The following is a 23,774-nucleotide window of genomic DNA, read 5'->3' on the forward strand; positions in this document are numbered from 1 at the left end:
TAAATTTAGACCTTGGCATTTTTTATTATGTGTTTCAAATGAATATAATGCACACAGCCTTCTTTTAAAATTCAGTCCCTTAGACTCGGTAAGAAACACGCTGTTTCACTTGCTGTATGTAGTCAGAAAATGGCCAGCTCTCCAGATCGGGTAGTACCTGGGGGACTGAAACCAGGAGCCCCGCCCCGTTGTGCGGGATTGCCAGGCGAGGTGCGGACGCCCAGCAGTCACGCCTTCCCTTGGGGCCCTCGCACCGCGAGCTGAGCTTGTGGTTGTCATGTGCGTGGTTCCCTGTGCATTAGCAGTACACGGGACTGTCGAGAGGCGTGCCAGCAGGATTGAGGCTACGAGGCCACAGGAGTGAGACAAGCATACTCACTGTCTGTCTTCCTGGGGATTTAAAGTATGGTTTGACACTTGCTCCTTAAGACCCATGTCCACTTTGACCCCGTTAAAAAACAAGAGAACTTTGTACTCCAACTTTATGTTTTCATTTTATTCTGCGACGGCTCATTGGCGCTGATCTAAGAAATGACAGTAATAATAGTGTTACTTGTATAAAAAGTTATACAGTTTTTCAGTAGACACATCCATCAATTAAGCATGTGGTACTAGAAACCAAAATTAATGAGGAAGATAGGTGTGTTAATGAAATAATCATAGTATAATCAATTTGACTGTTAAAAGTTGAAAAGCATTTCAGGAAGATGATATGAATTCATAATTTATGTCTAAAAGTGATTAATAAAAACTATATTTAATAACAAAGCTATTTGTCATCATTTAAGACTTCAGCACAAAAATTATTCATTTTTTGGTTCATGTTGTCATAATAGTATTGTTGAACACATTTATTTTGAGTCCTTCTTTGTGTCTAAAAATATATAGCATCTATCCACATTTTTCCCAAAAAATCTGGAAACCACCGGGACGGAGGCTCGCTGTGGGCTGCAGCCCAGGGCACCTCACCTGCGCCCGCTCCCGGGAGGAGAGGCTGGCACGGACCCTTGGCTTTCCGTGGGCGGCCAAGAACTGCAGCCCCAGAGCCCCCTGACACTGGGCTTTGTTTACTGACTCTTGGATTTAATTACTGTTTGAAGAAGACGGAATTGGCTGTTAATTGATTTAATTATCCAATTTGTTTGTTTCAGGCATGATTCCAGCAGAACTGCAGCAGCTCTGGAAAGAGGTGACGAGTGCGCACCCTGCCGAGGAGACCACGGGCAGCAGCCATGGCAGCGTGGATCTGACCACGGCCACCTGCGTCCCCTCCGCCCCTGCCAAGACCTCCCTCCTCATGAACCCACATGCCTCTACCAATGGACAGCTCTCAGTCCACACCCCCAAGAGGGAAAGGTAGGAACCAGCCACTGAGATGTGTCCAACACCGTCTGGCACATGGGCGTGAGGGCGCCTCACCATGTCTCCACAACCCCTCGTGGGCTCCGTGGGACTTGCATGTGCATATGATCCCTTAAGGATGTCCTCAGTATCGTTGGGTGTGAGCACCTAAGAGTTCCCACCTTTCCAACATGGCGTGAGCACTGCTGTGGCTCCACCTAAACTGCGGCCCAGCCGGAGGCCCTGCATGCTCCTTGGATGGCTGGCTGTAGGGCTTCCAGGCTTCCTCTCTGCCCAGCGCTCACCATGCACGCTGGTTGCCTTGGCTCCAGACCCCTCTGAGGGAACAGCAGTGCCCGCCGTGGGCAACGTGGAGTCCTGGTTGAGAAGCATGAAACTTACGCTGCTCCGCACTGCCCTCCTCGAGGCAGGGAGCCCATCTGTGCATTACGGTGTGCCCCCAGCCCTGGCCTTCTTAGAGTGAACCCGCTGAAGCCACGAGGCGGGGGCGGAGGCCCCGTGAGCACAGGGACCCGCCGCCCCCTTCCCGTGGCCGCAGTGCATGCCAGGGTCTAGCTGTGCTTCCATCGCCCCGAGCCCCTTTGGGCTGCTGAAGCGCAGGTGGTGGGAGGCCCCCTGGGAGCATCGCTGAGGGAAGAGCGCTGACGCCTCCTGTGATGCTTTTCAGGAGGAGAATGTGCCTGTGCAGATAATGCTCTTAAAATGAGAAGGTTTTTTTAGTTTACTATTTTTAAATCATTTCCTATACATCACATAATGAAAAGCTTCCATAGACAGAGGGGATCTTAGAAGTAAAATGTGATAGCATTATTACCATGAGAAAAAACAAATTTTACATTTTTAATAGTAGTGACTCAGTGAACGTTTTAAAATTATCTTTTCACTTAAGCAATTACAAATATAATTTTATGTATTTCTTGAAATATCAAACATCAGGAAGCCCACTGCTTTAATTAGGTTTGTATCTTTATACCAGCAACGTTTTATCCATGTAGAGTTTACTAATCACAGACAACATTGTCTAAATACGTGTGTGTGTGCGTGTGTGTGTGAGAGAGAGTCACATTCAAGTGTAACACCCTCGAGAGGTTCCCCAAATGAGGTTTAGGTGTGCTTTAACCAGACCTTTCAGCTTGCATTTTAAGATCATTGGAATCTCTGCAGAAGGCAGAGAGGACCGAACGTGCTGTAGGCCGCGGGGGGGCGGGGGGGGGGGCGGTGAAGAACGGGGTGGGGCAGGCAGAATCAGCGTGGAGCCACTGCCCAAAGGAGACTCTGATGTTCCCAGTAGGGAGGATTGGAGTGTCTGGAAGCCAATCATGGCTCTTGCTTTACCGTCTTTTATAATGTCTCTGTCTTTAAAAAAAAAAAACACCGCCCTGAGGTGGCTTTGGGGAGAAAGCCCCAGGCGTCCCCTTGCTGCGTGTGTATTGGTGTCCTGGGGCCCGTCACCCCTGCCAGGCGTGCTCCAGAAATGCCCGAGGCCTGGGGGTGCGGCACAGTCTGTGGGGCGGTGGATCTGCACAGAGTGCCCCCGACACACACCCTCCTGCCTGGGTGCAGGGTGCCCGAGGCCTGGGGGTGCGGCACAGTCTGTGGGGCGGTGGATCTGCACAGAGTGCCCCCGACACACACCCTCCTGCCTGGGTGCAGGGTGCCCGAGGCCTGGGGTGCGGCACAGTCTGTGGGCCGAGGTGGATCTGCACAGAGTGCCCCCGACACACACCCTCCTGCCTGGGTGCAGGGTGCCTGAGGCCTGGGGGTGCGGCACAGTCTGTGGGCCGAGGTGGATCTGCACAGAGTGCCCCTGACACACACCCTCCTGCCTGGGTGCAGGGTGCCCGAGGCCTGGGGGTGCGGCACAGTCTGTGGGCCGAGGTGGATCTGCACAGAGTGCCCCTGACACACACCCTCCTGCCTGGGTGCAGGGTGCCCAGCTTCCTGCCAGAGGTGTGTCCACAGCAGGAGGCCGGGGGAGGAGAACCCTTTTTGTGTCTGAGCGCATTTGAAAGGAAATTCATCTAACAGACAGTCCAACTCCAGAAAAAGTTGTTCGCCTTTTTTTCTGTGGCCCTTGTTTGTCTGCACAAAACTTGAGTGTAATCCTCGGTATACTGCAAGTCAGAATTAGAACACGGATCAGAAAAGACCAGGCCTCTCTGAGCTTAGTCGGGGGTAAAAGCAGGCTGAGCGTTGGAGTTGATGTGCGGGTGTGACAATACCTGCCACTGCTCTCAGTTTAGATTTCTGTGGATTCCTAGATGTGGCTGCATTAAAAGAAAATTCTAAGTAGCACATTTAAACTGAATGTAGCAAATAAGACAAATGAGCACCTTAGGTTGAAGATAATGCAGAGTTATAACCTTGCAGAACTGATCATTAAAAATTCAACCATCATGCATAGATAGGTACTTATAAGAATGTGATAGGTTCTTGCCTGGTTCAGGTTAATTTCTAAATCGTGTGTGGTGTCCTGTTTAAGTAGTGGACACAGTCAGAAAGCGATCACCGTAACTCCAGGTTCTCGCTGCCACCCAGAGCTGCTGCTTGTCAGGAGCCCCTGGGAGCTGGTCTCACCTCAGTCCTCGCCGTCCTGAGCATCCCGCCTGGGCTGGCACTGCCCACGTTCCTGAGGGATCAGAGTGGCAGGCGTGGGTGGCTTTTTGGGAAGGTTTGTTGGGAAAGGCAGTGTCTGGGCTGTTTGTTTTGGATGCAGTCCGTGCAGCCCCTTCTCCAGCCCTGGCCGTGCACCCGGCCTCCTGCTCGCAGCACGGCAGATCTGGGCCTCAGCGAGCTGCAGGCTGCTGCGGACATAAGTCACGCACTGGCATGCCACTCCCACTCTCCTCTTTAATTTTCTTACGCAGGAAAATTGTAATTAAAACATTCAGGGTAAACCCTTGAGTGTGGAGCAGGGAGAAGCGTGCTTTGGTGAAGGTGGCTGGTGGAAACCCACTTCCCTGCTGTGCAGGGCGCCCTCCTGGCCCTGTGGCTGGATGAGTGGCCCTGCCCGTTGGGGGCAGTACCAGCCCCGGGTCCAGACTTCCTAACGCCCTGTCCCTGTGCGTCGGACAGTCAGCATCAGCACTTTCAGAATTCAGGTCTTTCTCCCACAATCAAGTCCCGTTTGCTGTGCTGATGATGAATACATTCATTGGGCTGTGACCCGCCTGCGTCCCCAGGGCCTGAGAAGTGGGGTGGGCAGAAGCTGAAGGGCCTGGCAGAGGAAAAGGCACCTTCCTGGCTCCGCTGCCATGTCCTTCCCCAGGACCAGGGGCCAGGCTTCGGAGGTCGCTGAGAAAACTCAGACCGAGGTCCCTGTAAACATGACACGATTACCTTGTTTTCTTTACTCGTCTGACTGTCTTGCTTTAGGAAATTCCGAGTTTTGTGTGGGTAAATAAAATCCACAGCATGCAAATGAAACATTTATGAAAATGCTAAATTTAGTAAAGCCCTTGGAGCTTCTTGGATCAAAGCAGCTATGTAAATACAAATAGCAATTACTACTTAAGTAATTGCCTGAATTAAAATTCTAAATATCACATTATGTTACGGTGCACTGGGGAAGGGAAGGTAGCTCACACTTATTAATCAGTCTTCCTCTGCACAGGCGAGGGCTGAGTGATGGCTCATTGAACCACATGACTGCCAGGAAGCTTAGGGGTTAGCGTCTCCATTTCACAGACAAGGAAATTGAGTCGTAGAAATTAAAGAACTGGTCTGGGGTCACAGACTGAATAGTGGCATATCCAGGCTCCAAATTCAAGTTGCTCTCCTAGTTTATAAATCAGCACTTGAAGTTCTGTTCAGCTTAGAGGTGAATGTAGTCATGTACTCAATGCTGGGGCAGTCAACGCTGGGCCCCATAAGATGGAAACAGAGCTGAAGAGTTTCTGTCGCCAAGTGTATCTTAATGTCAGCGCACAGTGCGTGACGCGTGTCGTGGTGCTGCTGGTGCAGGCAATCCCGCTGCTTGCCCTCCTGTAAAAGTGAGCCCGCAGCTCACCCAGCACGGGCACTCGCTGACCGGCTGCCGCGGTATCCGCGCTCACTGCTGCCATTTCGTCATGTGAAGCAGTGTGTTACTCAGGCGGCAGCCTGCCGTCTCTGTGCACACGTGTCCGGACCGTGCCGTCTCCTCTGGCGCCGGAAGCCTCCGTGTGGCTGTGGGTGACGTGCTGTGCAGGCCTGCAGCCCGGGAGCCGGGGGCTGCACGTGTGGTTGGGCTCAGTGGGCAAGGCCGTCCCGGCTTGTGGGGATGCCCCCCCCCCCCCCCCCCGTGTTCACAGGACAGCAGCACCCCCTGATAACCCGTTTCTCAGAGTGCATTCCTGTCCTTAAGCATCACACGACTACTTGTGATGAACTAACATCAATATTCCTAAAAGAAAATTTAAATTTAATTTAAAATTAATTCAGTAAAGCTGCTGTGTGCACATCAGCACATTTTAAGGAAAAGAGCAGTTTCCTCTTCACTTGGATACAGACGTTTTCTAGGCCTTTCATGAAGGCCTAGACATTATTTCCGTCTGAAGCAGCACGTGAGAAACAAAAATGACCCGTGCAAGACTTGCACACAGGCAGGTGCACAACAAGCCTCTCTCCCTTTAAAGCGTCCCCATTTTCTTTCCGCCTGGTAAGTCCCCCCTTCCTGGCGGTACCTCGGGGGTCTCGGCTCTATTCCCGCTGCCCCCTTGGGCCACACTGGAAATGCTCCTTGTGTGGTGGTCCCAGGTTTTTGCTCTCAGCTGACCCATGGGCAGCAGCTGTGCTGTAAGGCGTGCTTCTGGGAGGAAGGCCTAGCTCTGCTCAGGATTGGCTCCAGGCCTTCCGGAAGCAGCGGCAAGGTCGTCAGCCTCCGGGAGATCGCCTTGTCCGGCCTCTGCAGCTGTCAGCTGTCCTCGCTGTCAGCTGTCCTCACAGTCAGCGGACCAGGCCGGCCCCCTCCTGGGGTCCCTGCCTCCGTCCACTCACCACGCCTCTGCCTGCGCGGGCACTCTCCTCTGTTGGCGCAGCTGGCCACTGGCCGCTCTCTCGCTTGCCCTGAAGCCTGGGCTGGGCTGGTGCGCCTCGGACAGTTTCCCTGCGGTGTCTGGCCTGTGCTGTGGCCTCTGGCCATGTTGCCGTGTATCTGACTGTGTAACAGTAATGTTTGTGTCTACTGGGCCTCACTATTTTCAAAAGGCTGGGGACTCTGAAATGTGGGCAGCCTGCTGCTTTCTTTCTAATTTCTTAAACTAAATTCTATGTTGATGAGTAAATATTGGTGTTTTTGGTTTATTTTCTAAAATTCTAGAAGCTTGGTTTCAGAATTGTTCTAGTTTCACAAGCCTTTCCCCATTGAATATGTTTCTGTTTAGGGCCTTTTGAGCCAGATAATTGATCTGTAGGCTTTAGCCTCTCATCATTCTTGGTTTCGGTTTTGAAAATCAGATGATTGGTCTTACATTTCTTTCGATTTGAAGTACTTGAGCACACACTGGCTACCACCAATCTTACTTTCCTATTACAGCATTTTGGAGAACCTGCAGTCAAATTGTCCCAAATTGTCCTCAAAATTGTTGCTGCTGCTTCCTGCAAATATGTGTTGAGGCGATTGATCCATAACAGAGGTCAGCAAATTATGGCCTACCAGCCAAGCCTGGCCCACGGCTCATTTTGTAAATAAAGTTTTATTGGAACACAGCGATGCTCATTCATTTATGCATCATCTGTGGCTGCTTTCATGTTAGAGTGGCTTCCTTGAGCAGTTGTCGCAGAAACTAAGTGGCCCACAAAAATGAAAATATTTTACTTTCTGGCCATTTACTGAAAAGAAATTTGCCAACTTCTGACCTTAACTAACAAGACCATGTTTCTCAGATTTCCTAATGGCACTCTCACAGGTCCTGGCTGGCTGTTCCTCCAGGAAGTTGTGGGTCTCATGGTCTGAGCTGAGGTGTGGAACGTGTTTGTCGGACCTGCCCAAGATGCTTGCTGCTCAGTTTCAGCAGCTGCAGCAAGTTGGGCATCACCTGGCAGCCTGCTAGCCATGCCGCCCCGCGCCACGCACTCAGGTCTGCACAGCGCCCTGCCCCAGGCGTGGCGTGCTCTTCAGCTCCCCTTGGTTTGGGCAATGCTGGAAGTAAGAGTTTTTCGGAAAATTTTTAAAAATCTAATCTTTCACATTCTTGTGTGAACCAGCAGAACACAGAGAGCGTTGCTGGAGGGAGAGGAGCCAGCATGCAGGGTGGTGGAGGCAGCCACCATTTACTAAGCTACTGCTCTGTGGAGCCCTATAAATAAAGGCCTTGCCCTGGCTGGTGTAGCTCAGTGGATAGAGCATTAGCCTTTAGACTGAAGGGTATTGGGTTCGGTTCCTGTCAAGGGCACATAACCAGGTTGCGGATTTAATCCCCAGTATGGGGTGTGCAAGAGATAGCCAATCAATGATTCCCTCTCATCATTGATGTTTCTCTCTCTCCCTCTCCTTTCCTGTCTGAAATCAATACAAATATATTTTTGAGAATGTTCTTGCTTATGTCAGAAGGAGCATCTGGGAGCTAACGAGCAACTTGTACGCAGGGTGCTGCCTCTGCAGAGGGGAGCGTGTGGCTGGCGACTGTGAGGCTTTGACGAGCTGAGATGCGTGTGTCCTGCTGCTGACAGCGCTGGTCCCTGGTCTTGGCCGGAGGCAAGGCTCTGGGGCCGTGGCCTCCCCGAGGGACCGCTGCACAGATTGTCTTGGGGCGCACCTTGTGTGGTGATTGGAAGGAGACGAGTCGGTTATTGTTCTCTGAGAGCTGTGTTGTACTTTTGGCCATAAAATGTCATCACTAGACGCTACAGCTTTTTTCTTTCTTGTGTTTCAGTAATAAATAATTTCCAATAACTGGCATCATTGCTCTGGAGAGTGCGTTCATTTTATGTTTCTCTTAAAAGGATCTCGACCATGGGCTCTGTCCTGTCTAATGGGCCAGCTGTCCCCACACCACGTTGGAACCCGTTTCTCTCGCTGTTAGGGAAGGCAGTCTGGGATGGGTGACAGGGTTTCCTGCAGATTCCTTTGTTGGCCCCGCCCTTTGGCCAGTGTGTGCTCTCCTCCCAGTCTCTGTCCGCCTTCCCGGAGGGCAGCATGGCAGGGAGCCTGCGCTCCGGCCTGCCTGCGGGAACGCGGGTGTCGTTGCTTGCACTGGGGTAAGAGTTTTGTTGAAACGCATACTTTGCCACTTGGATCGGATGGGTAGGAAGTTTGTTTTGCCAGATACTGGATTCATCCAAAGTGGGAAGGGAAGCCACAGGCCTGTGGCTTGGAAAAGTCCTGGCCATCCTCTCTTCAGTGACAAGTAGGAGTCCTGTGTTCTCAGCCAAGCGTAGGCCGGGTGAGAGGAACCCTGCACGAGTCTGAAGTGGGAGTCATGTACTTTTTCAAAATTGCAAAGATGCTTTCTTGCACCATGTTCCCGCATAGCCCGAGGCCAGCTCCCGGGGCAGTGCCAATGTGTGTGCTGCTTCTGCAAAGCATCCTGGGTCCTGTACCTCTCCCTTTGGAATCAGTCATGGCCTAAATATATTATCTATATGTATAAAAGCCAAGTGACCAGACCCACAGAATGACTGGAATGACCAGTTGCTATGATATGCACTGCAGCGGCCAACCGGCCCATCGGTGCCCTGACTGGCCCCCCACAACCTCCCACGGCCCCCCCGCCCCCAGTGGGGCCGACCAGCCATCTGCTGCGGCCCCCCACATTCCTCTCCCCGTCACCCCTGTCAGGCTGACCCAATTGGCCCCCATTGGCGTGAGCTGGCCGGGCCCCAGAGCACAAATCCATGCACTGGCCTCTAGTAACGTCTGTTCTCATTAAAACCATGGTGAAGGCTCCCACGGGAGGCTGTGAGTAAACACAGACCCTATAGTGACTAGCTGATGGTGTTCATGCAGGGATGTATGTGTGTGAATGAAGGAGATAGTTGCTTTGGGGAACTACCCCGTGGACTGAGGAGCAGATAGGCCAGCCAGAGAATTCTCTTAGCTGCGGTCTCCTTCCCTGTGTGAACTCAGAAAGAGCATCCCGATGGCCCGTGCCCTCCAGTCACAGCCCATTGCACAGCCCGGTGTGTTCGGTGGGCCCCGAGCGTCGGCCCGTTCAGTGTCTTCATCCACCTGGGAGTTGGTCCCGTTCACAGGAAGGATGGGCCACAGTGTGGTGTGAAGAGGAGGCCCCCAACCCAGCAGCCCCTGCGGGAGAGCTGGCCTTCAGGCTGCAGTGTGCACACCCACACGGTCTCAGCGAGGGAATCCAGGAGAGCCTTTCCTTTCTCTGCCTCACTGCTAGAAGCAAATGGTTAAGTTGGCAGGTGTAGTGCAGGTGCATGAAACATAGCTGGTTTATAGCAAGCCACACACACACACACCCCTTTTCTGGGTGTTGTTTGTGGGTTACCCCACTTTTAGGACAGTGTACCTGTTTTAGATTCTTCATAGACTTCGTGGCTTTTGTTCTCCGTTTTTGCATTTTCAGTTGTGAAAATGATTTTTAATATACAGTTTGGATTGTGGGGCTAGTTAGTTAGTTATTGTTTGTAAGTCTTAAAATAAGAAAAATGAAAAGGGAAGAGAGAATCATTACTGGTATTAGATAGCTGAGAGTGAAACATTCCATGGAGTTGTTAGAACTGAACTGGGAGAGTCAAGAAAACAGAGATTGCCCATAAATAAGATGAAAAGGGGGACATTTTTAAAGGCACTTTGGAACATTTACCAGAAGGCACAGCCTTATCCATTTTATACACTCAAATGTTGTTATGCTTTTGTGTCCCTACTTCTATTCTTTTTAAAAATATATATTTACTGATTTCAGAGAGGAAAGGAGAGGGAGAGAGAAACATCAATGATTAGAAAGAATCATTGATGGGCTGGCTCCTGCAAGCTCCCTACTAGGGAGGGATCAAGCCCATGATCCAGGCATGTGCCCTGACAGGGAATCAAACCATGACCTCCTGGTTCATAGGTTGACACTCAACCACTGAGCCCTGCCGGTTGGGCACTAGATCTATTCTTTTTTTTTCCTATTTATAAAATATATTTTATTGATTTTTTACAGAGAGGAAGGAAGAGGGATAGAGAGTTAGAAACATCGATCAGTTGCCTCCTGCATATCCCCTACTGGAGATCGAGCCTGCAACCAAGGTACATGCCCTTGACCGGAATCGATCCTGGGACCTTTCATTCCACAGACTGACGTTCTATCCACTGAGCCAAACCAGTTTCGGCACTAGATCTATTCTTGTTTGGTAAACACAGACCCTATAGTGACTAGCTGATGGTGTTCATACAGGGAGTATAAACCTGTAAGACTTCCCTCAAACAGTAGATACTCTTTTCTGACCTTTAAACTTCAGCCCTTTTATGGTCTTCAAGGAAATCAATTTAATGGCAAGGTTGATTCTATTTTCATTCTTTTTTTTTATTTTTTAAAATACTTTCAGGTAAATCTTTGAAATATCCTTTCTGTGTGTGCATTTGGCATCTTGGCTATGAATGTACATTATGGCAGAAGGTAAAGAAAAGCCAGCAATGTTTGTGTAAATTAAACATGTCAAACTCAAAGGCTAACACGGGCTGAATAAACAAGGTTTAAGTTTATGTGGGCCACCAAAAAACAAAACAAAACAAAACACACACACACACACACCAGCTTCAGTTTTCATAGAAACATAGGTTTATTTTGATAGAGACATACTGAATCCAAAGGGCTGAAATAAATGAGTAACGGTTAACATAAAGTAATAGAACACTTTAATAAAAATTAGTATTTTTTCTTGAACATTAACTTACCAGACACCGAATAACTGCACAAATTAATAAGCATAACACAAATAAACCTATTTTTCTTGTTCTATGAGAGCAAAATATTTCCTGTTGCGCACACCAAAGAAGTTAGTCTAGAATTAATGACGTGGCATTCGGCTGCTAAAATATTCGCTGCTGGTATTAGTGAGAGAAATGGTATGCCTGCGTAGGGGAAATGAATGCAACACGATTATAATAACCAGTCATTATCGAACTTTGTAGTTCGTTCTTAATAATTATGAATAATAGGATATTGTAAAAATCAAGTTACAAAATTTTTGTTGAAACGTTTCTTATATTTGTGGTATTGGCTGGGGTGTGGCTCGGGGGCCCCGAGCTGGACACGCTTGGTGTCCTGGTGCAGTCGGTGTAGGAGAAGCCATGGTAGCCGCGGGGGCGGGGGAGACATCCAAAAGGCTGACCGTCCCCTGGAATTACTGTCACAGACCTGAGACGGGACAGGCTTCGGTGACTGGGTCTCTCTTTGTATCTGAAATACTGATGGAAACATTCTGGCACATATGAGCCCCTACATTCAACTTACCTTTTTCCGTAGGAGTCATATTTTTGACAAGAACAAGATGTCTAGTGTTAAAGATCCGTGTGAGAAGTAAATGGCAGTTTAATTAGAAAAAAAAAATTAACACCAAGAGCTGGACTAATCCAGTGATGTGGGAATAAATTATAGGGCTATCCAGGCAGAACTACAAGGGAAGCTAAGGATGAATGGGAAGTTATCCAGGATTCAACCAAAATGCGTTACTAAGCAGGGCAGAAGTCACTGGGAGTGCATGCATTCAGTCCACACTGCGCACCAGGCACTGACCACATCCCAAGTGTCCGAGGCTCTGGAAGGTACAGCCCTGAGCTTGGCAAAAGAGATATAGCACAATCAAGTAATTACATAATAAAAAGACAGATAGAACCAAGTTCTGAAAAAAAACAAAGGGGGAAGGGGGCTAAAGTTGCCATTTGTATAAATGGGTTGGTCTGGCGAGGACTGAGGAAATGAGTCTTGAGCTGCAGCAGTGAAGAAGTGAGGGAAGAGCCCTCCAGGCAGAGGACACAGCAGAAGCAAAGGCCCTGAGGCAAGGCAAAGGGGGAGCATGTTTGCTCAGTCACGGCCATGCCTCAGCTGTGTTTCTGGTTATTATGAGGCGGACTCTGAAGCTGGACTGCCTGCATTCCAACACAGGATGTTCACTTAGTTTACTTCATCTTGCTGTGCCTCCGTTTTCCATCTGTGAAATGAGTATGATGCCAGCCTTGCTTGCTTCATAGATTGTGAAGATTAAATAAATACACATTACAGTCTCTAGCATATACTAGGTGCTCAATAAAAATTGTTAAAGTCATTTATTCTTTCAAACCACATTTTTGAGCATTTGTTATACATTAACTTGTACCTTCTGGGAATTAAAAGATGGCTACAATATAGTTCTTCCCCTTTAGAAGTTCATAGTCCAATCAGAGACAAACGTGGAAACAGACTCTTCAACACAATGTAATACATTCAGAGCCAGGAGTATATGCAAAAGTCTGTAATTTGTTTAAAATGAGCACTAGTGGAAGACTGTAGAGAGAGTGTTTCCACCCACATGTGCACAGGTGAGAGCTGTGCCTGAGGGGAGGCTCCGGGCTCTTGGCGCTGGCTGCATCCTGGCTGTCTGGGCAGCCGGTCCTGGGCGGTTGGTGCTGACTTTGATCCCAGACACTAGGCAGATGTTCAGAAGATGGCGAACCCCTGGTTACCTTTGGCCACCTAAGCTATAAGAGTCCTGGGAGCCTTTGTCGATGCTCTCACATGCTCCAAACCAGAGAGAAAATGGGCGTTTCTGGTGAGAGTAATTCTCACCTGTCACTGGCCTCAGGCCACCTGTGGGCCTGGCTGGAGGACAGGTACTGACCTCAGTTCTGGTGTTTTTGACTCAGTAAGTTGGGGTGAGCCCACGAATTTGCATCTCTGACAAGTTCCCAGGGACCATTCTTTGAGAACATCCCAACTGCTATACTTCTGCGTGGCCTGCGTCCTTTGCCACCGGTCACAGTGACAGAGGGGTCTGGATAGCTTATTTACTGTCGTTTAGGACCATCTGTGTTCCAGTGCCAAAACTCATCATTCAAAGAGAAAAAATTAAGATTATGATCCAACAAAAAATATTTTATGGAATAAAATTTATTTAAAAATTCCTAATATTGGCCTTTAAATCATGTGTAAATACTCTTGTCTTTCTAATTTAATTTTTGTTTTATTCTTAAAAATGCTTTTTATGTTAAAGTCATCTGCCTGGTCTCATTCTACCTCTTGCAGCAGGTGAGCTCCTGCTAATACGTGAAGGACCAGATAAAGTGTTACATCTTCAGTACCAGCCATCTGTCCAGTTCTCTCCCTCAGTCTGGGCAGGCCTGTACCCTCCGAGAGCGCTTTTTAATTAATCATGCACATGTCTGATGTTTTACCTACATTATAAAAACCAGAGGCCTGGGAAATGAGAAATATGCACACACACGTGTGTGTGCTCATATGACTTCTGATAGCACCTGAACACATGTCCGTGGCAGTTCCAGTGTTCTCGTGGCTCCGGCGGAGACTGCTCCAGGAACCCACCTCCATGCTCCTCACAGCTAGGTGTTTCTGTGACTGCCGAACTGGAGAGAGGAGTCTATTCAGTGATCGTTCCTGACGCATTCTGTACACGGGGAAATGAAAGCAGCTACACAACGCGGGGGTTGCTGGAAGGAAGCACACCCTCTCGTGTGGCCCTCACGCTGTAGCGGCCGGATTCCTCCGGCTGTGACTGCCCCCCCTCCCCCCCAGCACTGAGGGAGGCTTCCACAGGAGAGGAGGAGCGGGCTTGGATCTGCTCTGTGGTTTCCCGGGGGCTGTGGGTGCTGTGACATCTGGGCAAGGTGCCACGTGGGCGGGTGACTCCCTGCAAATACACTTGCCACTGCAGTGTATGAGAACGCTGCTAACTGGTGTCAGTGATTTTTGGATTAGTGGTCCCTTTTCCGTATTGACACAGTTGCTCACGGCCACTCTTTGGAAAGCATTCTGTTTTCCTAACAAGATCCCAGGGCTGATGCTGTCAGCGGTGTTCAAGCTCAGGGCAGCCCCAATTGATGCCGGAAACAAAAGCTGTGCCTCTGCCTCCGCTTGGTCTTGGCCTTTGTTTGCCCTTCGCTCAGCACCACGCAAGCAGGCTCTGCCGCTGTCCTCCCCGCGCCTGCGTGGCGAGGACTGACTGCAGTGCCATGCAGCCCCGCCCGTGCTGCGGCCCCCAGCCCCGGCCCAGGAGGCCAGTGCAGCACGTTTCACCCAGAGGAGCCGGAGAGGGACGTGGGGCAGGTTGGGATGTGGATGGTGAAGGAAATAACTTGACAAACTTACCACCTGTCCTGGCACCACCCCCAGGTTCCCACCATAGGCAAAGCAGCCAGCACAGGTCACAGATGCTCCTCCACACGGGCCCCTGGCCTGAGGGCTAAGGGACACACCGCTGCTGTGGTGGCCTTGTAGGTCTTTGTCCCCTACGTTCTGATGGCCCCGAGGCCCCTCCTCCCCCACGAGAACTCACAGGGCGGCTCCGGAGCCCTGAGGAAAACCCAGGAGCTTCTGTTCTCCAAACTTTAGTACTGTGTAGGTGCCCCTCTGTTAGGAAGCTGCCATATGTTCTTACATTCTTATTTGTTATTTCCTTAAAATTGACTTATTGCTCAATTTAAATGAAGTAAACATTGTCCTAAGTGATATTTGTGAACTCGGGTTGAGGTTGGAGATACTGGATACATTTTTGCCCGAGACCAATTTAAATGAACCTTCAGAACCCTCTGTCCACCCAGCCTCCTGTGGACTCCGCTGGGCGTACGTGTCACATCCTGGGATGTTTTGGCAGGATTCCCTCTCTGCGAGGCGGGCAGTGGCCAAATATGGAACTGTGCTAATTGTACTGGAACCTGCATTCATGATAGACTCTGGTTTCTTCAAAAGCCCAAATCTACCGCTCATCTTCCTAAAAAGTTTCCGAGACCCTACTGTTCACACATATTCTACTTCTAGGCTCAGGGACACCACTCAAGGTCAGAGGGTCGAGTGCACACCTAGAGTTTGGAAACTGGAGTGAATTGACAAATCCATTAATTCAACAGTGGGGCCTGATCCTCCTGAGCAGTGTCACTCCCAGATCTGTGACCATGTGAACCTGGTGTTTGTTAAGCAGAAGTAGGAAATGACCTTTTCTCTGTGCTAACTTCCTTCAGTCTTACCTGCTTTGTGATAAATCTTTAAAGCAGCCTTGCATTTAATTCATTAATAACTCAGCAGCATTTTTATGAGTTTGCAGCTAGTCTTGGTGAAGTTGCTCAATACCACCACTTTCCATATTTCTTTGTCTTCAACTTGTTCTTCAACCCACAGTTACTGCAGAGGGCACCTCAGGAGTGTTTCTTTAAGTGCAGTACCTTTTAGGGCACTCACGCTGCAGTCCCTGGCCAGCCCCATCTTTATCACGCCGGAGCCTCCAGCCCCCCAACTCCTGAATCAGAATCCGCAGGGTGAAAAGGTCTCTAGGTGATTTATATCCATGAAAAAAGGATGAAGCAATATCCTTTAGCCTTCAGCACAATTAGGAACTTTTATGGCCCAGACAGTGAACTTGAGTCATTCTCTTGCTACGTTCATTTTTTGCCATATCTGGATTTGCCTATCACTACTTTTTATTTAATATATTTCTGAAAATTGACTAACTTCAATAGATTTCTAAAAGGCCACCTCAGTGAAATCACAAATCGGGTTTACTAGTAGCATTTCTTTTAGTAAACATGGACATGAAGCCAGGTTCTCCACCTTCACCAGCTTCTCCCAGTCTCTCCCAGCTTCTCCTAGTCTCTCCTAGCCTCTCCCAGCCTCTCCCAGCTTCTCCCAGTCTCTCCCAGCTTCACCAGCTTTTCCCAGTCTCTCCCAGCTTCTCCCAGTCTCTCCCAGCTTCACCAGCCTCTCCCAGCTCCCAGCCTCTCCCAGCTTCATCCAGTCTCTCCCAGCTTCTCCCAGTCTCTCCCAGTCTCTCCCAGTCTCTCCCAGCTTCACCGGCCTCTTCCATCTTCTCCCAGCTTCTCCCAGCCTCTCCCAGCTTCTCCCAGCTTCATCAGCTTCTCCCAGCTTCTCCTAGTCTCTCCTAGTCTCTCCCAGCCTCTCCCAGCTTCTCCCAGCCTCTCCCAGCTTCTCCCAGCTTCATCAGCTTCTCCCAGCATGCCCGGCTTCAGTGGCCACAGTCAAGACACTGCAGAAAGATGACCCTGTACTTCTCTCAGGATAACTTGTAATTTGAGGGGGAAATTCTTGAATTAGATGGTTAATAGCTTTTATTTCAGATGTAAAGTTAGTTAAGGTAGAGCAGGTAATATAACAATAACTTCTATCATCATTTAAAAGCACAAATCTGGCACTTAATAGACTAATTCACAGTCTCTCCATCGCAAGTTTTCCTCATGAATATCATACCATGAGGGAATGTGAAATCCCTTAATTAAACATGGTTTGAAAGCAGCAGGAATGGAGAGGGTGCTTGGGGAGGAGCGGGAAGGACTGTGCTGGGAGTGAAAGCTGGGGAAGCATGGATGTGTGTGCGGGACCCACCTCCGTCACTCCAGGCAAGGCCCTTTAAGAGGCTCTGATAACCAGCCCTCTCGGTTTAGATTATAAAACCAATTGCCAACTTACTTTAGGAAGACTGATAAACACGTAGAATAGCATATTTCTATAATGAGTGAAAAGCAAAAACTAAGACAGAACGTGAGAAATAAGCTAAGCCACCTCCAGGTGCTCTCAGTGAGGGTGAAAGGAGAAAGGTCATGTTTGAAGGTGCCGAACCAGCTGCTGCTTTGCTACCTCTCCTGCCCCCACGTGGCTCTTGCACTTTTGTAGGAGGCAAGAGCCCTGTCCCCAGACCGGTCACTCGGTTCCTCCCGGCACTGGGGTTTGGCTGGCGGCTACACTGTGAAAGCTGCCAGAAGAATGGCCGTGGGCTGCTCTGCACCTGCACTGGTCTCTTTGTGGCCCCCGCGATCAAGTTCCAAAGCAGCTCGCCTCGTTTGGTTTCATTCAAGTTGACCTATTGATATCAGTTCTTAACAACCTAGGATAAAATTCTGAGGTCTGCCCTGGTGGCGAGGCTCGGTTGGTTGGAGTGTCATCCCGTACATCAAGAGGCTGCGGTTTCTCTTCTGGGTCAGGGCACATACCCAGGTTGCAGTCCCTCTCTCCCTCTCTCCCTCTCCCTCTCCCCCTCCCCTCCCCTCTGTCTTCCTCACCCCTCCCTCTCCCCATCCCCTCCCTCTCTCCATCCCCATCCCCTCTCCTCCCTTTTCCCCCTCCCCCTCCCTCCATCTCCTCCTCCCCCTCCAGTCCTTTCTAAAAATCAATAAAATCATGTCCTCCTGTGAGGATTAAAAAACCTGAGGTCTAATTATTGTTTTAGTATCACTTTGTCATTAGAAGTCAAATTCATGCTCCTGTATTCAGACCTAAGAAATCCTTGATATGTTACTGAGCATGTCATTGAAGTAGGATATCCTAGCACAGAGAAAGCAGGGAAATGTTAAGTAAAAAATGAATAGAGAAACGGGGGTCATTTTCATGTAAGTTAAAGAATCTACCACACAAAAGGGAAAGTTTAAAAATAGTCCTGGTTTCCATGGACACTGGACGTCCTGACGCTGTACCGGGAGAAGGGCCCTCAGAGTCTGCGGTGTCCGCAGTGGTTCGTGCTGGGTTGGATGAGCGGCGCCTTGCCAAGCAGCCCGGGTCCTAGGCTGCCGCCGGCCTGCGAGAGGAGGAGCTGTGGCTGACAGTGTCATGGGCGGGGCACAGGAAGCGTGTGACATGGGCATGAGGCTGAAGAATGGAGGGACAGGGAGGCCAGAGGTGGTGTGGTGGCGAGCTGGCCATCCCCGTTAGCCGTGCCTGTCCCGGGCAGCGTCGCTGTGTTGGCTGGCTGGAAAGGCCAGTCGGCGAGGAAGGCAGAGAAGCACACTGCTCCTAATTCCAAGGAGGTGACATGGGATTAGTTGTACTTTCTGATGTGTGGCAGGGTGTGGGCCATGGTTCAGACTCACAGGGGTAGGGAATGTCTGGCCCTCGGGCCATATAAGGCCCACAGAGTCATTTGGGCTGGCCCTGCCAAGGCATTAGGGGTGAGTTCATTAAATGTCTGACCAAATACAGCAGGCTAGTTTGTAATTTTGCGTGGCCCAGAGATGATGTTATAAATATCCACTGGCCCTGGCAGGAAACGGTTCCCGCCCCTGGTTTAGAAGGAAAGGGCCTGTGGGCAGCAGGGAGCCCCTGTGTCACTGCCCCGGAAGACACACTCACCCCTGCACTGTAGTCATGAAGCACCCTCTCCCTACTCAGCTTGGAGTAAGGAGATCTGTGGCCCTGCCGTCCCTCTGCACATTCTTGGTAGAAGAGTCATGGAAGTGTGACCACTGGGAGAGGTGACACAGGTCATCCATGGGATTCCCTTCAGTTTTCAAACGCAGAAGCGGAGGGCAGGGCAGTTCAAAGGACTCGCCAGGCTTCTGGTTGTTAGCACAGCCATAGTGACAAAGGGCCTTCATCCCTGAGCTCCTTCTAGCGCTGATGTCAGGGGAAGGCGAGGTCACGCCCACTGCTGCCTGAAGCTGTGAGGAGGAGGGGGGAAGGGGAGGGGGAGGAGGAGGAGAAAATACTCATGCCCAGGCAGGCAGGGCAGGGAAGCATGCCTCACAGTCGTCCTTCCAAAAGTGGTTAATAAGTTTTTTATTTTTATTAAATTACATATATATTTCTGTCCCCATTAAACTTTGTTATTTTATAATTTAATGTAACTTCAAAAGTTAGGTTAAATAAGTATAATTTTTTTGAGAACACAAGCAGTATATTAGGGAAAAATAAATAAGCAAAAATGAAGTACAAAAATACTAATGACATTTATGTTCAGCTGGTTTTTGACAAAGGTGATAAGATCATTTATTTGGGATAGAGTTACCTTTTTATCAAACGCGGTGAGACAACATACAAAAGAATCAGGTTGGACTCCTTCCTTTCACCATAAACAGAAATTAATTCAAAATGTGTCTTGGACCTAAAGGTGAGAGCTAAAGCTGTTAGAAGAAAACAGGAATAAAAAATAAAACAAACCTTGCAGCTCAACAGAAAAGAGACACACACACACAAAAAAACAAAACAAAACAAAACAAAAAAAACCACAACAAAAAACTTCAATATTTGAAATGGGCAAAGGACTGAAAAAAAATTCTTCTCTAAAGAAGAGGTCAAGAGGTCGAGTAAAAGATCTAAACATCAGCCTTGGCTGAGGCTCAGGTGGTTGAGCCTCATCCTTGCGGGCTCTAGTTCTGAGTTTTGAGTTTTGGGTTTGATCCCAGGATGGGGTGGGTACAGGAGGCAACTGATCCCCTCCCTTCTCTCTCCTCTTCCCCCACCCTTCACTTCCTCTCTAAAATCAGTAAACATATTACATATTCTTGGGTGGATAATAATAAAAAGATGTCAACACTATTAATCACTAAGGAAATGATATAAATCAAAAGTACAAAAAGTGACCACTTTACATCCACTGGGGTGGCTAACACAGCCGTACAAGTGTTGGCAAAGATTTGGAGAAATTGGAACCCTCAAACAGTGCAGCTGCTTTGGAAAATAGTCTGGCAATTCCTTAAAATGTTAACTTGAATTACCACATGACAACATCCTACTCTTAGATATGTAGCCCAAAGCATTGAAAACAAACTCAGACCAGCATGCGTTCTCAGATTGGCACTAACCACAGAGCCAGAATGTGGAAACAGCCCAAATGTCTGTCAGCGGATTAGTGGATGGACCGAACACGGACACACACAGGAATAGTATGGGGCCGTAAAAAGGAAACGCAGTGCTGACACTCACTGCGGTGTCCAGAAACCTACATGCCATTGTGCTAAGAGAAAGAAGCCAAATACGAAAGACCACATACTGTATGATTTCATTTATATGAAATGTCCAGAATAGGTGAGTCTTTAGAAACGGAGAGTAGAAAAGAAAAAGGCACTCCACAATTTTGAGTGATTGGAGAATAACCAGCAGTTTCCCATAACTTAATTTATCAAATAGCATGCCAGTGAAATAAAATACGATTTATGATCTGGGTACTTTTTCTTGGGGTCGGGGAGAGAAGCTTTAAATCCAAATGGGAACAGATGTATCAGAAACCGAGGGGAAGGAGACAGGTTAATTTGGAAAAGAAAAACAGGTAGGGGGAGACTTACAGGACAGATTCAAGAACCCGAGGCGGGCACAGAGGAGCCGTGCCTTCGGGAGGAAGAGCTGGCATTTGAATGAGCGGGGAAATACCTTGGGGTTTAGCAAGGTGTCTATTCTCTCCATCCAAGATCACTCCGGCTTGCCTCAGAGAGTATTAGCTCACAGGACTATGGTGGGAGGACCTCTGAAGACTGTAGACTGAAAGTGAGCTGTCCTCGGTTTTAGCGGGTGAACTCGGTGATTGTAGGTCTGAGTTTGCTTGCTTATGAACTTGGGAAGGCAGTAGTGGAGAGTCATCATTGAGGAGCCTTCGTGTTACATAAAATTCCTCAAAGGCTAAAGCCAGTGTTGAAGTTAAGTCTCTGGCTGGTATACTTTGATATGAAAAGAATAAATAAAAATTAATTTTTTAAAGTTTATCTTTATTATATTTATCTTTATTACAGATATTCCGTTTGTTCGTGTTTTTCCCCCTTGACCCCTCCATCCACACCTGTCCCCCCAGGCCTTCACCACTTCATTGTCTGTGTCCATGAGCCCTCACTTCTATGCGTGTCAGTGCTAGGTTCATCACCCCCTCCACACCCCTCTTTCCCTCTGATCCGTCAGTCTGTTCCATGCTTCTGTGTCTAGAAACAATTCTTAAGTAAATGTCTTAGGAAATGACATGACAACATGCTGTGTTTACTATTGTGTAACGTCAGGAATTGTTACATGTTTATGCGTAATCACCCTTTCCTTGGCAAGCTGGTTCTTTCTAATCTGAAATGCTATCACTATTATTTTGTTAAAATCATACTTAATTTTTACATATCAAAGATTATCAAGAGAATGTTAAATCAACTGGTTTTTCTTGATTGCATACTATTTGTATTTCATATATTCACAATAAAATTAATCGAAAGTGTTAGAATGCTGTTTTCTCCAGTGTATTGGCATCATTCTGGTGATTACCTTTAATAATTGAATGATATTAACACAGGTCTTTACCTTCCGAAAAAGGGGGATATACAGCTCAGTGTATGGAAATTAAACAGAATGATACCATTATTTCCTGTCTGTTCATTCATGAATCCATCTGACACGTCCTGGCCTGTGTTCTGCAGGAGGGACTGAGTGTGTGGGGATGAATTAGACCCGATCCTCGCCCCTTGGGATTCCCAGCCCAGGAGTGTATAGTAAGAAACAAGCAATTTTAATTTTAAAAAGTTTAATTGTGTTCAGACAAGTTTCATTCCTTCAGAGCCAGGACGTCGTCTTTGTCCCTGGCCCCCCGAGTGGTCCTTGAACCGTGTGGGTATGTGACTGGCTCACAGGGTTTCTTTCGCCATTGGAGGCCCACGTTGTCGTTTCCCTCCATGTTTCGTTCTGTAAATGTCCAATCAGTTTACAGTAGAAACCTGCTTTCCCTTGTTTTCAAAGTTCCCTCCTTGTCCTTTTCGGCAAGTCCCCAAAGGCAGTCGGAACTTGTGCTGAGAGGGACTCAGTCTGGTGGGTGCGGGGATGGGGCTTCAGACAGGAGGGGCCAGAGGCCCTGGGCGGAGGGCAGAGCACCCATTCTTCTCGTGTACGCGTGTTTGTGTGAGAAGTTGTAGTTACACAGCAACCAATTCCTGCAGCACACAAAATAAAACTGCAACAGAAACAAAAAGTGACAGCACAGGAACTGAGTTTCCCACCGCCTACTTCCCGGCCCTGACCCTGGAGGCGCAGTTACTACAGAGTCTTGCTCCAGACATTCTGCCAGGTCCCCTCGCCAGTCTGTTTCTTTTGTTTCCAAAGCCGAGCCCTTTGTTTCAGACAATGTCTACCTAGAAGTCTCAGGGTGTAGTAGAAGGGAGAAGCCAGTGGCAGGAGGTGGGTGCTTCCACTTGGTGGCTGGGGATTCCTTAGCGGCCACGCAGCTGCTGTGCTGGGGAGCGGTGCGCGCTCCGTCCGGAGCCTACAGTGTCACATGAACTTAAAGAAATAAGAGCAGACAGTCTTTTCATAGTAAGAACGTAGCTTATAGCAGAGGCACATTTTTAAGTGGACTTCTGAGTGTGGGGCTATGTGTGTGAGGAGTTGACTTTCTCTGGACTTCAGGTGTCACTGGCTGACTTCCGAGGCCTCAGTCAGTTGTCATCTGCCCTTCCTGACCAGGTTGAACTAAAAATAAATTCTTAGAGCACAATAGTTTTTATTCAAGCCATGGAGCCTTCACAAATATGTTAACCAGCACCCAGGCGTGGGGTAGGGGGGTGGCAAGCACCACATTAAATCATATACATCTTATTGTAGTCAGAGGCTCCTCTGCTGAATGGGTAGTGTTTTCTTTCCTAAGATTACTTTCAGAACATTCTCAGCTGAACCCAGAAAGCACCGTAGAATCAGCGTTTGCAATTTTTAGCCACATGAATTCCTCATTTTGTTGTGCTTCATAGCTACTCCTTTGTTGTAGTTGTTGTCTTACAATTTGAAGCTTTGTGGAGCCCTGCCACAAAGGTGGTCACTCCTGGAAGGCTCAGATAATGGGTAGCAGATTTTAGCATGGAAGGATTTTTAATTGAGGTAAGTGCATTGGTTTTTTAGACATAATGCTATTGCATATTAATAGACTATAGAATAGTGTTTATATAACTTTTTTATATACACTGGGAAACCAGAATCCTGCATGACTCACTTTATTGCCATATTCACTTCATTGCAGTCGTCTGGAACTGAACCCACGATATCTCCAGGTATGCCTGTATAGATGATAATTTTATATCCTTACTCTAGTTGAGGTTTCAGGTTTCCAGTTTAAAGAATCGCACAAAATGTATAATGGCTAAGAATGGAGTTGGCATGTAGCATTATCAAGAGCAACTTGATAGGATATTCATAGTAAATTTTAAAATTTAGTACTTGTTAACTGAGTCAGCCCATTTATCTGAATGTATCTCCTGGTAAAAATCAGTTATATACTGGGATATTTAGCCTGGTAAAGTTTATTTCTGACATTATTCATAAATTAAAGAAATAGGAAAGGAATGTCCAAAGTAGATGAAAGTTAGATAAATTTTGGCATGCGACTAGAGCCTTTACACATCAATAAGCAAGGTACTTGAAGACTGCTTGATACCATGAGGACTTATTTACAGAATTGCATTGGCTATAAGAGAATGATATAAACTTCATGCTTTAATTTGTCAAAAATATGTATGTGTAAGTTTAATTTTTTTTATTTTAACATTTTCCAGGTTTTATGCAGTTAACATATATTAACTATTCTGGTTAGGGTTTTTCTTTTTAAGC

At 48.1% G+C, this 23,774-nt stretch overlaps 1 protein-coding gene across 15 annotated transcripts in view; it reads left to right on the top strand.

Annotated features, from left to right (window-relative positions):
• Positions 1–23,774, top strand: part of FOXP1 (forkhead box P1) — a 525,702-nt gene that overhangs the window by 451,290 nt on the left and 50,638 nt on the right. For all 15 annotated transcript variants that reach the window (XR_006741059.1, XM_045578936.1, XM_045578935.1 and 12 more), the window contains one exon: positions 1,152–1,356. Coding sequence is in view for 14 of the 15 variants with exons in the window: in XM_045578936.1 (XP_045434892.1) it covers positions 1,152–1,356 (205 nt within the window). In the remaining variant the exon portion in view is untranslated. The remainder of the gene's footprint in view (positions 1–1,151; positions 1,357–23,774) is intronic.

Source organism: Pipistrellus kuhlii, unplaced genomic scaffold (assembly GCF_014108245.1).
Source record: "Pipistrellus kuhlii isolate mPipKuh1 unplaced genomic scaffold, mPipKuh1.p scaffold_m20_p_11, whole genome shotgun sequence".
Lineage (NCBI taxonomy): Eukaryota > Metazoa > Chordata > Mammalia > Chiroptera > Vespertilionidae > Pipistrellus > Pipistrellus kuhlii.